At 41.6% G+C, this 15857-nt stretch overlaps 1 protein-coding gene across 3 annotated transcripts in view; it reads right to left on the bottom strand.

The window, feature by feature from the left end:
* DYNC2H1 (dynein cytoplasmic 2 heavy chain 1) overlaps positions 1 to 15857 on the bottom strand; it is a 669732-nt gene that overhangs the window by 458105 nt on the left and 195770 nt on the right. For 2 of the 3 annotated variants that reach the window (XM_073613106.1, XM_073613107.1), the window contains exons 47-50: positions 14797 to 14964; positions 10369 to 10499; positions 2649 to 2897; positions 449 to 557 (exon numbers count right to left, since the gene is read on the bottom strand). In XM_073613106.1, coding sequence (XP_073469207.1) covers positions 449 to 557; positions 2649 to 2897; positions 10369 to 10499; positions 14797 to 14964 — 657 coding nt within the window. The remainder of the gene's footprint in view (positions 1 to 448; positions 558 to 2648; positions 2898 to 10368; positions 10500 to 14796; positions 14965 to 15857) is intronic. The other variant, XM_073613108.1, reaches the window with a different exon arrangement.

The following is a 15857-nucleotide window of genomic DNA, read 5'->3' as shown; positions in this document are numbered from 1 at the left end:
GATGCCACTGCTACCCCCTGTTGCTATGGTGACATGTCTAGAAGAGGTCAGGCCTCTGTAATAATCCCACTGATTCTACCTGTTGCTATACTGATCTCTGTAGAAGAGGCCAAACCTCAGTAGTTATGACACTACAACCCCCTATTATTTTGGTGACATGTCTAGAAGTCCAGAAGCCAGACCTTCCCCTCCTGCCCATAGATATGCTTTCGAGACATTTTTTAATACTGAACATAAATTGAAATGTTGCACTACCTTACTGCACAATGTTTTAAATAGTCATGTCCTTGCATAAAGTTAATTAGAAAAAAAGTCCTGAAACTAAGTCCAGTAGCAAATATAATAAGTTAGTGGTGACATGGTGTCAATACATTTAGCCATAAACAGAATACAGTAACCCTGAAGCCAAGGGCTGACAGATTGCTTTGTAAACATCTACTGACAGTACCTGATGAAAGCAGGCTGTTGATCATTTCTAAGAATGTTGGATGGACAAACTGATAGTCCTCAAGGAGAAGCACTACTTGTTGCCCTTCAATTGCAGCCATCTGCATGACCTGAAGAAAAAGAGCCTGGTTAATTCATCAAGGCAGCAATGACAATTGCACACATTCATGTGAAAGACAGATGGAAAGCCCAATGCAAACAACTGCTGTGGCTGAAGGCTCAGAACCTTAAATAGCTGTGTAAACTATAACCATACTAGTACAAATCTGTCTGATTTTTACATAGTAAATGAAAAGAATTCTTCATATGCCAGAGTAGCTGCTTTAAATGACACCGATTTAAATGACACGCCTCATCAGTAGCTTACTTTGAAAGGTCTGAAATGTCAATGTCTGAAAAGTGTTATTGGACCACTTTTGTCTTCAAAGCCGAACTCCATGCAGATATACAAGACAAAAATGGATTCCTCTATGTATTCATTAATAAATCATTATATCAATTTTGAATGTATTAGTGTAGGTATATGAATTTAACCTGGTATTGGCCACCTGCAATCCCTGTACATCAGCACTCAGACTGGGTTAGAGAGAGGCAGTATCGGGGCAATTAGGTGTAATACATGCAAGAGAGAGCAGAGTGAGCAGAAGGATGGCCCTATTGTTCTGCTGTCCACTGTCTAGTCAGAAGACTGGGAGTTACGACACCACTGCATTAATTAACTGTGACAGACATGTCATCCACCTGGCTTCGTTTTTTGATCTGTAAATGTTAGTATTAGATGAACAGATTTTTTCTTTATGCAACTAGTGCAAGGCCGGCTATAAACGGTTCGAATCTCAAACGGTTTAGCAGGAACTAGCCAAGATTCAAACCATTAATGAGCAGACTGAATGTATCAAGTTGATCGAATGATTAACTTGGGTACAACCAGCTGGCCAGATTCTCTTGAGATTATTGCTAGCGGCTGCTATAGCCGCTAGTGATAATCACAGTCTTCTTCCAGCGGGGGCGTCTTCCCTCGCCCTCCTGCTGGGAGAAGACAATGGCCTGGCAGAAGAGATTCTCGTATCAACACTGTACGTGTTTGATAGGGGAATCAAGGGAATTTCTTTCCTGCAACCCACAGTTGCAGGAAAGAAATTTGCTCCGTATATGGAAAGCCTAAGTACCAAAGTGTAACTTGTATCAATTTCTTGCTAGCTCCTGTAAAGCAGCACTGAGACTAAATAAGGGGCAGTGCCAAGAGACAATTGAGTGTGCTGCATGCAAACATGCTGTCAAAGAAGCAAGACAGTGGCTTGGTCACAAGGGGCAAGGTTACAGCAGGAAGAGTGAGCAGAGTGAGCTGATGGTCTCATTACTTTGATGCTCATTGTTCAATCAGCAAACTGGGGATGGAGACAGTATACTATTTAATTCCTTTAAGTCCAAGTTTGCCCTTCCCAGAAAAAAAAAGCCTATGCAGTTAATGGGCCCCAGTAGGTAATAAAAGCTGTGCAGCCTTGTAAAATGTTTAATAACTTTGTTGCCATACATGCTGGTCATCTGGGGCCCCCTGGAAGCCTGGCCGAAGAACTCCCAGTTAGCAACCCCCACGCCCTGCCTTGTTCTTAGGACGAAATCAATTGGGAGACTCACCCCTAGCATTATAGAAGTGGAATCTAGAGGTCTTTGCTTCCCAGCAACAAAGCAGAATGTGGGGATTACTAACTGGGTATGACAATTAAATTACTGAACATTATACAAATCTGCGCAGTTTTGTAATACCCACTGGAGTCCTTTGACTACATAGGCTATTTTCTGAAAAGGTTGAACTTAGCCTTTCATTGTTATAGAGAAAGTGGTGTCATCCTCCTGGATTTACCATTTGACGGAGATATGTAAATCTTAGGACTTAAAGGACAGAAATGCGCAAACTTAAGTTAAAGCTCTGCTGAACAGGGCAGATTGGTTTGGATGGGAATGTCATTCTACTTTTGTGGCCTGGGGTAACTGACAGAACCATAGAAGTTTAAAGGAATTTTGAATTTGCAGGATTAGAATTACATGGGAGGCAGGAAATAAAAAAGATAGGCATATCTTGACAGAGTGTGAAATTACAAAACCACACAAAGAGGACTAATGAAAAATTCTGAAAAACAACATAAGATTATGCAAAGATAGCTAGTGTATGCTACACCTAGACAAATGACTGTACTCACCTGCTTTAGATCATTTTTGAATTGCTTCAGCTCATATCCTCTGGAGATCTTAGGAGTGAAGAGTACAGCTCCATGCATATGACTCACTAGTGAAGTGACAGTCCTACGACCAACACCGCATCGTCCTGCCAGCAGAAGAGAGCCACCAGGAAAGCTTAAAACACGGTCTACACGGGAAATATAGTCCAGTACTTCGTGGAAGAGGAGGATATTCAACTCCCGGTTATCTCGGCTAAAGTGGATTAGGCCCTACAGGGAACAAAACAATCAGCATGAAGGTTTTTTGAAGGTATAGGGGTTGATTTACTAAAGGCAAATTAACTGTGCACTTTGCAGGTACATTTGCACTCATTTTCCCTAGAGCACAGTGAATGTGGTGAAGCTTCACTTTAAAAAAAATACCCAATCAGGTGCATGTGAAATTTAAAAAAAAACAGTATTTTTGCTTGCACATGATTGGATGATGGAAACCAGCAGAACTTCAAATTTATAAAGTTCTGAGGAATTCACAAGATAAGAACACAGTCTATTTGCCTTTTGCAAATCAACCCTAAAGTTCAGACAGAAGATGCTAGCACATTGCCCACTCATAGCACACAACACCAAATCAACAAAAAAACAATATTTTAGTTGTTGGGTGTATCTTAGCCATATGGATAAACCACCAGTCTCTTCTGTCTCTTTGGGAATCAACAGGGAGGTTTCACAAGGCTTTGATTAAGGCTTATTTCCAAAAAGCGTAAACCACTGTACTTTGTACACTCCACTCAATGTAATAAAGTGGCTTTTTTGGAAGGACACGTTGCTGGCTCTTCACCTTATACCTTTGGGTTAGAAGGTCATTCATATATGCATTAATATTTCACCCACCTTTAGGATGAACAAAGTAGAAAACCTTGACTCCTATAATTTAACCACCTGGCATCCGCGCTATAGCCGAATGACGGCTACAGCGCGGACCTACATTCCCGGGAGGACGTCATATGACGTCCTCCCCTGTGCACGCTCCCTGCGCGCGCCCTACAGGGCGCGCGCCGGGCGCGTTGTGATCACCGAGTCACTGAGACTCGGCTGATCACCGATCTGTGTAAGGGGCCGGTCCCGGCCCCTTACCATGTGATCAGCTGTCAGCCAATGACAGCTGATCACATGATGTAAACAAAAGATCGGTAATCGTTTTTTTTTTTTACTCACGCTGACAGCGCGAGTAGAAAAAAAAGCCGATCACCGGATCGGATGTGAGGGACATCGGTCCCCAAGTGGAAGAGGCACATCTGCCTCATCAGTACCCAATAAAAGTGCCACCTAATAGTGCCCACAGTGCCACCTAATAGTGCCCACAGTGCCACCTAACAGTGCCCACAGTGCCACCTAACAGTGCCCACAAGTGCCACCTATCAGTGCCCACAAGTGCCACCTATCAATGCCCACCTGTAGTGCCAATCAGTGCCACCTGCCAGTGCTGCCCATCACTGCCACCCATCAGTGCCCATCACTGCCACCCATCAGTGCCCATCACTGCCGCCTATCAGTGCCCATCACTGCCGCCTCATCAGCGTACATCAATGAAGGAGAAAAATTACCCGTTTAAAATTTTTTAAAACAAAATATAAAAAAATAAACTTTTTTTTAAAAAAAAAATCAGTTTTTAAAATTTTTTTAATAAAAAGTAAAAACCGCAGAGGTGATCAAATACCACCAAAAGAAAGCTCTATTTGTGGTGAAAAAATGATAAAAATTTCATTTGGGTACAGTGTTGTATGACCGCGCAATTGTCATTCAAAGTGCGTCAGCGCCGAAAGCTGAAAATTGGTCTGGATAGGAGGGGGGTTTAAGTGCCCGGTAAGCAAGTGGTTAAAGTCCTGACTTCAGAGTCATCAACTCAGAAGTCCATTCAAATCAAAAGCATTGACTCAAAATTTACAGACCGACATCTTAGTGTGGATTCTTCCTTTAAAATATTCAGATAGGTGTAAAACCAACTCATTTAACCTAACTTATCTTACCAAGTTCAGATACTAAAACCAAGGCTTATAACCATATCACCCTATATTCACAAACAGTAAACTCTCATTAAAGTTTTGTAATAAGTCATTTTCAATATTATTAAATATGCATCTTTCAATTAAATAAAAACTATTAATCCTTACATAATAGTCCTTGTTTAGGCAATTCCTCTTACAGGGTGACAATGCTTTGTCTCTTTCCAGCTGTGCTCCTGCATTTTCACCTGTTACATGGTCTTCCAATGGGGGCAACCAGTGGCATTTCTTTTTAACACATTATGGGACACAGAGTTTGGCTAATATTCATTACCTACTAGGTTATACTTCATCTCCAGGTGAATGGACAGTGGCAGACCAAAGGTCTTTAGACAGGAAGTGATCCCCTATATAACCCCTCTCATACAGGAAGTACTTCAGTTTTTTACCAATGTCTGCAAGGTGGTGGGGCACGTTTGTTTGAGCTCTCTGAACTCCAGGTCTCTAGTCCCACAACGAATCAAGGGATTGGCTGATCAGATCCATTGACACAGGCTCTATATGCTTAGATAAATGGTACCCGAGCCTCGCAAAGAAGACTAAAGATCCTGCAGGTTTTGCCTGTAATTCGACCTCCGGGCGCTGGACCCTGCGCAGTGGAATCCTGGACACCACAGCACTAAGTCATTCCTGCAGGGTATTGTACACGTCCAAGGGAGTGGACCCTAAACATGAAAGGGGTACCCAGTCCTTGAAGGTCCTCAAGTGACAGGAACCCGCTGTGATGAGTGAAGATTGGGCTCTTAGTTTCTAAGCTGCCCTGCACAATGGACGGGTAAGTTAAACCCCTTTATTTACTTATTGTGGGGTGTCCCAGTGATTGTAACAATCAGTCAAGCTAGACAGAGGCCGGACACCTGTGTGTGGTGACCATACGGGGGAGTTTTGGGCTAGCTATGGGTGTTTGCAAGGTGTACCTTTTTTGCTTGTGTCTGGCTGTTGTTTACTTTATCTGGGTGCGCAAAGATTTGCATCACACATGAAAACAGCCTCGCCCGTTTGCCAGGACCGCGCACGAGCATGCGCAAGCATGCGCAGAACGTTCCAGCACACAGCCAGCTTATTTAAGCTGTGTATGCCAAGCATGCAGTGCTTCCAGAAGGCAGCTGTGGGACACATAACAGGCTCTGAACCAGGCATTTGCAGCGGTTCATTTCTCCTTACCCAGGTCACGTGAGTCACTAGGTGTTGCTTGGCAGGCTGAAGATGCTTAGCGGGACTGTTGCATAGGGGCTTGATGAACCCTATTTTTGTGGACTGTAAATGTCTTCAAAAAAGAGGAGCTGGACTAACACTATAGGGAAGGGCCCACCTTTGTCGTCAGTAGTTCCTGATGAACCTAGTCATATCCCTAGTGTTGTATCCCCTGAAGGACCAGAGGATTCTGGGAAATCTGAGCCACTGCACCTATCTGGTATTGTGCCTACAGTCAACGCTGCCGCTTCACCCTTTATCACCGAGGATGAACTATCCTCGGCCCTAGCCGGGTTAGAGCACGGGATTGCTGGCATGATTGCCTCCACCCTGCAGGGTGGCAAGAAGCATGACAGATCCCCCTCCCCAGAGCCTCCTAGTTTGGAGCAGGAATGGTTTGAGGATGGGGAAGAGCTAAAAGCTCAGGATTCTGTGGAGGGCCTGGTGGATGAGTCTGCTTCTGAGCAATCTGAACAAGTAGATATCCAGTTGATTTCTGTCTCTCAGTCTCATAAGCTTTTAATCCAGACTCTTACCGAGATGGTTCGTTCTGCCTTTAAGTTGACTCCTACAGAGGTTACTGAGCCCCCCTGGTTCTCTTTGGGGTCCCTGAGGCCTCTTCAGGCCGCACAGGCTTTCCACTTACACCATCTGTTGGAACAGGATGCTTTCCCTCCAATCCCTCTCCTTCCACATTTGTTGTGCAGGATTCGGAGAGAGGGGGTTCCAGCCATTCTGGTGGCACCAGCTTGGCCCAGAAGCCCTGGATCCCGGAGATTGTGAGAGTGACAATAGACGGGCCATGGACGCTTCCACGTCGCCCCATCTATTGTCTCAAGGTCCTATATTCCACCCCAATTTACAGTCTCTAAATTTGATGGCATGGCTATTGAAGCCAGGGTGTTAAAAGACCGTGGCATCTCAAGACCAGTGGTGTCTACCCTAGTGAATGCTAGAAAAGCTGTCACTAGGAAGATCTATCATAAGGTCTGAAAGACTAATATTGCTTGGTGTGAACCCAGAAAATAGCATCCTCGGAAATACGTGATTGGGAGAATTCTCTCTTTTCTACAGTCAGCTGTGGAAATCAGATTGGCATTGAGTACAGAGTTCAGATTTCGGCCCTGTCAGTATTCTTCCAAAGGCCTCTAGCATCCCATTCGCTGGTCTGAACCTTTATGCAGGGGGCAACTTGTTTGCTTCCCCCCATTAGGTCACCTATGTGTTGTTGGGACCTGAACTTGTTGCTGTCTGTGTTACAGAAACAACCATTTGAACCTATCAAGCAAATTCCATTAGATTTGCTGTCACGCAAGCTAGCCTTCCTGATGGCCATCACCTTATTATTATTATTATTATACACGATTTATATAGCGCCAACAGTTTGCGCAGCGCTTTACAACATGAGGGCAGACAGTACACTTACAATACAAATCAATACAGGAGAGATCAGAGGGCCCTGCTCGTTAGAGCTTACAACCTTGGCTAGAAGGGTGTCGGAGTTGGTGGCCCTTTTGCGCAGGGATCCATACTTGATCCTTCACCACAACAGAATCGTGTTACGACCTGTTCCATCCCTTTTGCCAAAGGCGGTGTCAGCTTTTCATTTAAATCAGGACATTATTATGCCTTCTTTTTTCTCTCAGCCTCGTTTGGCGGAAGAGAGACGACTGCATTCCTTGGACGTTGTCTGGGCAGTCAAGGTTTATTTGTCTAGATGTGCGGAGATCCGAGGATCAGACTCCTTTTTTGTTTTACCAAAAGGACCCAAGAAGGGGCAGGCAGCTTCCAAGGCTTCCATTGCCAACTGGGTCCGTCAATTGGTCATTCAGGCCTATGGTCTGAAATGTAAAGCTCCTCCCTTTAGGGTAAGAGCTCACTCTACCAGGGGTGTAGGAACCTCCTGGGCTTTTCGCCATCAGGTATCTGTGGCTCAGATTTATAAGGCTACTACCTGGTCTTCAATGCATACGTTCACAAAATTTTATTAAGTGTATGTTCAAGCAGCCGAGAATTCATCTTTCGGCCGCAGTGTATAGTGGGCTGCAGTATAAGGTCTGATGACATTGTTTGGCAGGGTGTCTCCCATCCCTCAAGGCTATTGCTCTGGGACGTCCCATTAGGTAATGAATATTAGCCCAACTCTGTGTTCCATGATTTATGAAAAAGAAAATAGGATTTTTTCATCATACTTACCTGTAAAATCCTTTTATTTGAGTACATCATGGGACACAGAGATTCCTCCCCTCTTTTTTGAGGATTCAGTACTTGCTACAAAACTGAAGTACTTCCTGTATGGAAGAGGTTATATAGGGGATCACTTCCTGTCTAAAGACCTTTGGTCTACCAGTGTCCATTCACCTGGAGAGGAAGTAAAACCCAGTAGGTAATGAATATTAGCCTAACTCAGTGTCCCATGATGTACTCAAAGAAACGGATTTTACAGGTAAGTATGATGAAACAATCCTATTTTTTAACACATTAAGCAGACATGATCTGCTGTTGTCATCATAAGGAAACATGCCGTGACAAATGCTATGCAGCCATAGCTACAGTGCATGTAGACAGGAAGTAGCTGCAAACAGGTTGCTTTAGATAAGTGGCTGACATGCAACAAAAGATGAAAAAAAAAAAAAGAAAGCAATTATTTTATTTTAAAAAATGGCATGGTTTATAATGCACAGCTCTTCGGCAAATTAAATGTTTTTCAGTTAGGGAATATATTTACTTTAAGGGCTTGCCAAGTGACTGGAAAATACAGCTGTATGTAATACTGTCCAGGACACAAGTAAGAACAAGGCCTTTCTTTGTGTTCAAAAAACAAAGATATTCTACCATCATCATACACTAGCACAAGACGCCATTAGTCACCAAAATCTGAACAGCGTTAATTTAGGTCATCGGTGCTCCAGTGATGGTCAAGAGGTAAAATGCCATCATCTGGTGTGTTACCCTGGGGGCTTAAAAATATTCTTTTATTCTAAGATTTTGTCAGGGTGGAGTGTTGTTTTGCATTTTGGCTAACTAAAGTCCAATGGAAAAGATGGTACAATATTAATGAGTTTTTACTAAACTAAAAGGATGAACAGTCTATACAAACTACACTTCGTTATAGAGCTGACAAATACAATATATACTAAGGGATTAACATACTGTATGTATGTGCTAGATTCACAAATGTACATATTGCCCTATTTAATTAGTTGTACACTTTTTATATATGTTTAATGAAATAAAGATAGTCCTTCTTACCCCTTATTTATGTCAATTCCTACACTTCTTTGAAAAGAACTGTATAGCTATAAGACTAATCAGCAATCCAAAAGAAAAGTAATATGTAGAACATCCAATACTGTACATATAGCTGAGCATTACTTTTGTATTCACTATTCCTGGAGCTTGAAATGCTATCTAGTGATGTTGGTGGTATCGACATTCCTCTATTACAGACTTACTGTGCATAAATAAGGCCCCCAGTTGTTTGCAGAATAATAAAAGTTGACTTACTGATTAGCAATGACAATCAAAGTTATATATAATAAAATAATTGTCCTTATAAATTGTAATGGGTACATGTGAGGCTTAAAAGCAGTTGTCAAACAGTTGTCAAACCCGATGTAGAAAAATACCATGTATTCATAAATACTGTGACCAGCACATTTAAAATGCATGAAGCTTTCAAACATCATGGAGTCCAACATTTTACACTAGCCTTTCTCAACCTCTTTACTCCAGAGGAACACATGAAATATTTTCCAGGTCTCAGGGAACAGATGCTAAAACCAATTAATTGATGGTCACTGAGAAAATACCCCTTACACTGGTGGTCAGTGGGAAGAATGACCCTCATATTGGGGGTCAGTGGGAAGAATGCTCCTTACATTGGTGGTCAGTGAGAAGAATGACACTTATATTGGAGGTCAGTGGAAATAACGCTCCTTACACCTTGGAGGTCAGTGGGAAGAATGACCCTTATATTGGGGGTTAGTGGGAAGCACAATTCTTACTTGGATGGTCAATGGGAAGAATGCCTCCCTTGCAGACAGCTAAAAAGATCATTGGTGTCATGCACCTGGCTCTGCCAAGTGGTGTTGGCCCTGGAATTAGGCATGCATCATCAAATTGGAGGTCAATCAGCCACAGATCAAAGAACCCCTAACAACCTCTGGAGGAACCCTAGGGTTTCAGTTGTGAATAGCTGGCTTACACTAACATGTTTGAGGCAAACTATCTCAAAATAGGAGAAAGAGTTAATAAGAGAGACAGTTCGTTCACTCCACTGTTTTTTTCACACGCATACACACACAACATCCTAATATAATATAGGACACTGGGACAATCTGTAAATTAACTTAAAATATGGGGGAAAAAAATGGGAAAAAATATGTTATCAACAAATTAACAAGGAAAAATTGCCACTTGGCTCTGCTGCCTATTGTGTTAAATAGTCAATTTGGCTCTGGAAATATATGCAAGAAACTTACTTTCTTAATGACATCTTTGAAGTCTGCAGAGTTCAGCCTTCCAAGAGGCCGCCCATGAGGGGGTAAAGATTGTCCTGGGGCAAGTGTGGATCCTGCCTCATGCGGTGCACCCCATGTGACATTGAAAAAGTCTACAGATGGCAAAAAGTAAACATTACACACATAGGACTCTGCATTTTTCATACACTGTATATGCAGTACACACAGATTTAACTGGGTATTAGGGAGCTCTGCTAACCCATATATTAAAATGTATGGCCAGACAAAATTTTTCTTAGCTTTGGATAGAGTAGGAAAAGATAGAACCCCTCACTTTCTGTACTGATGACAACATTTTACCAAACAAGAAATGAGGGAACTCTTTAACAGCAACAGACAAAAATAAAATGACTTCATAGACTAATATAATGACTAATATAGAGGAGAAGTTTAGAAACACGGTTACATTTTTAATTTTTAAGTGTCTCTGTTGCAGATTTTCCTTTTACTTTATTTCTGGTTGTAAAGGGGGCCGGATAAATCTCTCTAATAGTGCCCCAGATAGCAGTAAAACTGGAGGAGCTTTAATTCTCCTCATTTCCTCATCCTATCTAAATTAAAACAAAAACTTTAATGTCATGAAGTTATTCCCCTGATCCACATTGGAGATATATAGACAGCAAACTGTGCAGGACATCCTGCTTTCTCTTTATCTGCCTACAAAATGTTAAAAACCTGAGACAAATTTTTCAGATACTTAGATACATTGTGATTCATTGTTATTTTTCAATGCCCATTAGGCATAGCTTAATCTCAGTCGTGATTTGTGTGGCACAACAATTCAATTAGATATTCAATGAAAACTGTGAATCACAAAATCACCCATAAAAGTATCTAAAGATTCCCCAATCGCAGATGGAAAAAAATATGGTGCCCACTGCATCTATTTATAGCCAACAAGTGCACATGGAAGGGGCAAATCACACAGAGAAGTTCTCTGCTGTCCAGTTTGAGTCTGGATCTCTAATCCCCAGATTAACTTCTCAGTTTATTTATTGCTATGCACAGACTAACTGTCCATAGTTTAGAGTAGGACCATAGCTTATGGATAAAATATAAAAAAGAAAGAAATTGCGCTAGTAGTGTGTAAAAATTAATAATGAAAAAAAACATGAAAGATGTCCTGCAGCTGAACACTGTAACCCCCCGATATAAGGGCACAAAAGATAGAAATAGAGAGAAAAAGTGCAGCGCTGGACAAATACCATAAATGTGTGTGATATATCAATGAATCAAAAAAATGGCTGATATCTAATTAAAAATTGATATTAGCATCAGATAAAGTGATAAGTAATAAAATCTAGTGGAAAAATATATCCGTTAATAGTGCAGATAAAGATGCCACAAAAATATATAAATAAATATAAATATTTGTGAAAAACAATTCATAAAGTGAAATAAATTCCAAAAGTGAGATGTCCGATGCAAGACCCTGGGTCTGTATTTCACCGCTAGTGCTGCCCGCCACCTGGAAATGAAGTAATGGAGGCTCCTGTTGCTGCTGGTCGGCCATCCATGAAGAAAGTTGGTGAGATTCTAGCAGAGTTTCCTGTGGCTCCAATTATTCTACTAAGCCTGTTTTGACCCCCCTGAATAAGGGTGGTTGCAGGCTTTCCGGTAAGCCTCCATTACTTCATTACCAGGTGGCGGGCAGCACTAGCGGTGAAATACAGATCCAAGGTCTTGCATCGGACATCTTACTTTTGGACTTTATTTCACTTTATGAATTGTTTTTCACAAACATTTATATTTATTTTATTTATATATTTTTGTGGCATCTTTATCTGCACTATCAACGGATATATTTTTCCACTAGATTTTATTACTTATCACTTTATCTGATGCTAATATCAATCATTTATTAGATATCAGCCATTTTTTTGATTCATTGATATATCACACACATTTATGGTATTCGTCCAGCGCTGCACTTTTTCTCTCTATTTCATAGCTTATCGATACTCGCAAATATATTTGTAAATGTATAGAATTGCCATGGTTTTTCTAAAGAGAAATGAGAGAGGGGTTCCCATCATGTGATAGGTTAATTGGCTCAATTGAGTACACCCAAATGGTTGCCTCACCCACTAAGCTCTTTGAGTCCCCAGGGAGAAAAGCACTAAAGAAATACAAATTAAAAAAAACATATATTAAAACTATTAAGGGTCTTCTGTCACCTCTCAGCATCTCCTGCGCCCTTGTCCCTCCGACAGATCTCTTGCCACAAATGTACAGAATGGAACGAAACAGGGAGGCCAAAATATACATTCCCTCCCTCTCTAACCCTATTGCCATAAGTACTGACCCATTATGGTAAATGCAGCTAGGGTGGCGCTTAGTGACATTAAATGACAGAAGCACGTAGGCTGCTACTTTTTGACTTCCTTCAGAACATGTTGGTTTCCCTGATTGTTATTCTAACCAAATGGGTTCAATACTATTGAGTCATTCACCTGGACCAAAAATATATATCATTTCTGACTTCAGGGGCTGCATGCTTGCTCCATATCAATGACTGAAGCCTGAGACAGCTAGGTGACTAGCATAGGAAGTAATGGATGGCAGCCCCGTGTTCAAGAGGTTCTCTTTGTTGCTTTTGCACTACACAAAAGCATTTAGCTTTAACCATGTTTTAGCTCAGGGGTCCTCAAACTACTGCCTGCCAGGGTGATTTACCCAGCCCGCGGACTGCCCCTTTAAACGTTTGCCACCCAGCCGCTGCAGCTGTACTGCAGCAACATGGCTCGGCTGCGCGAATGGCTGTCATGTTACATCGCTTCCATATTCGGCCACTAGGGGAGCACGTCCCCTGCTCACCCATGGAGCCGATGCGAGTGCCCGGTGGTCGCGATCACCGCCGGGCTCCCGCGATCGCTCGGGGCACACCGGGATCTGTGTGTGTAAACACACAGTTTACGATTCTCTGAGGGGAGAAGAGACAGATCATCTGTTCATACAGAGTATGAACAGCGATCTGTCATCTCCCCTACACAGTTCCCTCCCCCCTTCAGTTAGAACACACACTAGGGAACACAATTAACCCCTTGATCGCCCCCTAGTGTTAACCCCTTCCCTGCCAGTGACATTTATACAGTAATCTATGCATTTTTATAGCACTGATTGCTGTATAAATGACAATGGTCCCAAAAATGTGTCAAAATTTTCCGACGTGTCCGCCATAATTTCACAGTCCCGATAAAAATCGCAGATCGCCACCATTACTAGTAAAAAAAAAATAAATAAAAATGCCATAAAACTATCCCCTATTTTGTAGACGCTATAACTTTTGTGTAAACCAATCAATATACACTTATTGGGATTTTTCTTTACCAAAAATATGTAGAAGAATATATATTGGCCTAAACTGAGGAAAAAAAAAAGTTTTTTTTATATATTTTTGGAGGATATTAATTATAGCAAAAATTTTTAAAAATTGCTTTTTTTTCAAAATTGTCGCTCTTTTTTTGTTCATAGTGCAAAATATAAAAAAAGCAGAGGTGATCAAATAGCACCAAAAGAAAGCTCTATTTGTGGGAAAAAAAGGACGTCAATTTTGTATGGGTGCAACGTCGCATGACCGCGCAATTGTCAGTTAAAGCGACGCAGTGCCGGATCTCATAAAGTGCTCTGTTCAGGAAGGGGGTAAAATCTTCTGGGGCTGAAGTGGTTAATATTGCAGTACTCCCCCTCCCCTCTGCTACCTTAATCACACAAGACGAAAAACATGACAGGTCCGGACAAAGGGCGGGACCTTTTGAGTTAAGAAGCAGGTGATTGGTTACTAGGCAGCAGAGCGGTCTCAGCAATCAATCGCCCGCCTCTCACTTGAAAAGTCCTGTCCTTTGTCCGGATCTGTCATGCTTCGCGTCTTGTGTGATTATGGTAGCAGAGGGGAGGGGGGAGTGCTACAATGTTATAGAAGGGGCAGTGTAATACCACTGGAGATGTAATACCGCTATGATGGGGGGATCCGTTATGGGGGATCTGTTATGGGGGAGTCTGGGGGGGGGGGGGTCTGTGATGGTGGGGTGGTCTGGAGTCTGTGATGGGGGGGATCTATTATGGGCTTTGACAAAAAAAAAACCTGGAAGCTGATGGTTTTTATGCAGAGTTGCACCAGATTTTGCACTCTCCAGCTTTAAAAAATCAACCCCATTGTGTCATTGTTGCCAGCTTGCAACTTGGTAAACCTACTTGTGACCAAAAAAAAAAAAAAAAAAAAACTTTGAATTTAATTTTATTACACTGAGAATTTTTTTTGCAACGCTTTGCATAAGATATATTTGTAGGGCTATAACTCATCATGACTGCATCATTTTGATACAACTTCCTGAAAGAATGCTTGTGTATCTGGGGACAAAAAGGGATGAAAAGCAATGTTGTTATCACCTGCCATGTTGTCAAGGACATCAGAACCCCAATCTCCTTGCAGCACCGACACTAAAATATTGTCAAAGACATTGAGCTCTTTAGACGTCACAATCCTGTCACGGAATAATCTACGGGCTTCATATGTCACAACTTCCAGAATGTGGTCTAGAGAATGTTTTCCGGATCCTAAACAGCAAGAAGACAATTATTGTACACCGTTAGAACACCAGACTGCTGCAGCACATGTATAGTGATGGATTAGAAGAAGAAAGAACTTACCAAGGTAACAGAAGTATGATCAGAGTATAGGGAGACAGGAAAGAGAGAGGATTAACATTCACAGTTGCACACACAGAAAACAGACACAATCATATATTTTCATGTATATAGTACAGTAAATATTGCAATATATCCAAACAAACAAACCATTTAGCTGCAGGTTTACATAGGGGGTTTTATACTGTAACAGTTTTTAATGCACAATAAAATCAAAATTTTACAGCTGGATTTACATTATTATTTTGTTACACAGGATTTATATAGCACCAACAGTCTGTGCAGCACTTTACAAAATAAATGAAGACAATACAGTTACAATACAATTCACAAGAGGGTCAGGTGGGCCCTGTTCGTGAGAGCTTACAATCTAAAGGGAAGAGCAAGATATCTCAGTCACCTGCACTGTTCAATTTTTTTAAGCACTGGAGCTGTGATGTTACATATGACAAAATACACTATGTGGCAAAAGGTTTGTGGACACCTGACCACCACACCTACTATATGGCCAAAAGTACAGGTGTTTCCTGTGAAAAGTAACGCACTGATCCTTCCTGGGGGATCAGAAGGATTTTTCTTCCCATGGCTGGAAAAACCATACCATGCTTAATAGGGTATTTTTTGCCTTCCTCTGGATCAAATGTGGGTATGGGATTGTGTATATGGAGGTTTTCTATTTATTTTTTCTATTGGTTGAACTACAGGTAGATGGGCTTGTGTCTTTTTTCAACCTGTGTAACTATAATGCTACAGCACAAAAAATACATTTAAGACAATTGTGAATTGTGCTCTTCAAACCTTGT

Source organism: Aquarana catesbeiana, linkage group LG02, assembly GCF_042186555.1.
Source record: "Aquarana catesbeiana isolate 2022-GZ linkage group LG02, ASM4218655v1, whole genome shotgun sequence".
Taxonomy (NCBI): Eukaryota; Metazoa; Chordata; class Amphibia; order Anura; family Ranidae; genus Aquarana; species Aquarana catesbeiana.
The sequence above is the reverse complement of the archived record's forward strand: the minus strand, read 5'-3'. Positions and strand labels throughout refer to the sequence as shown.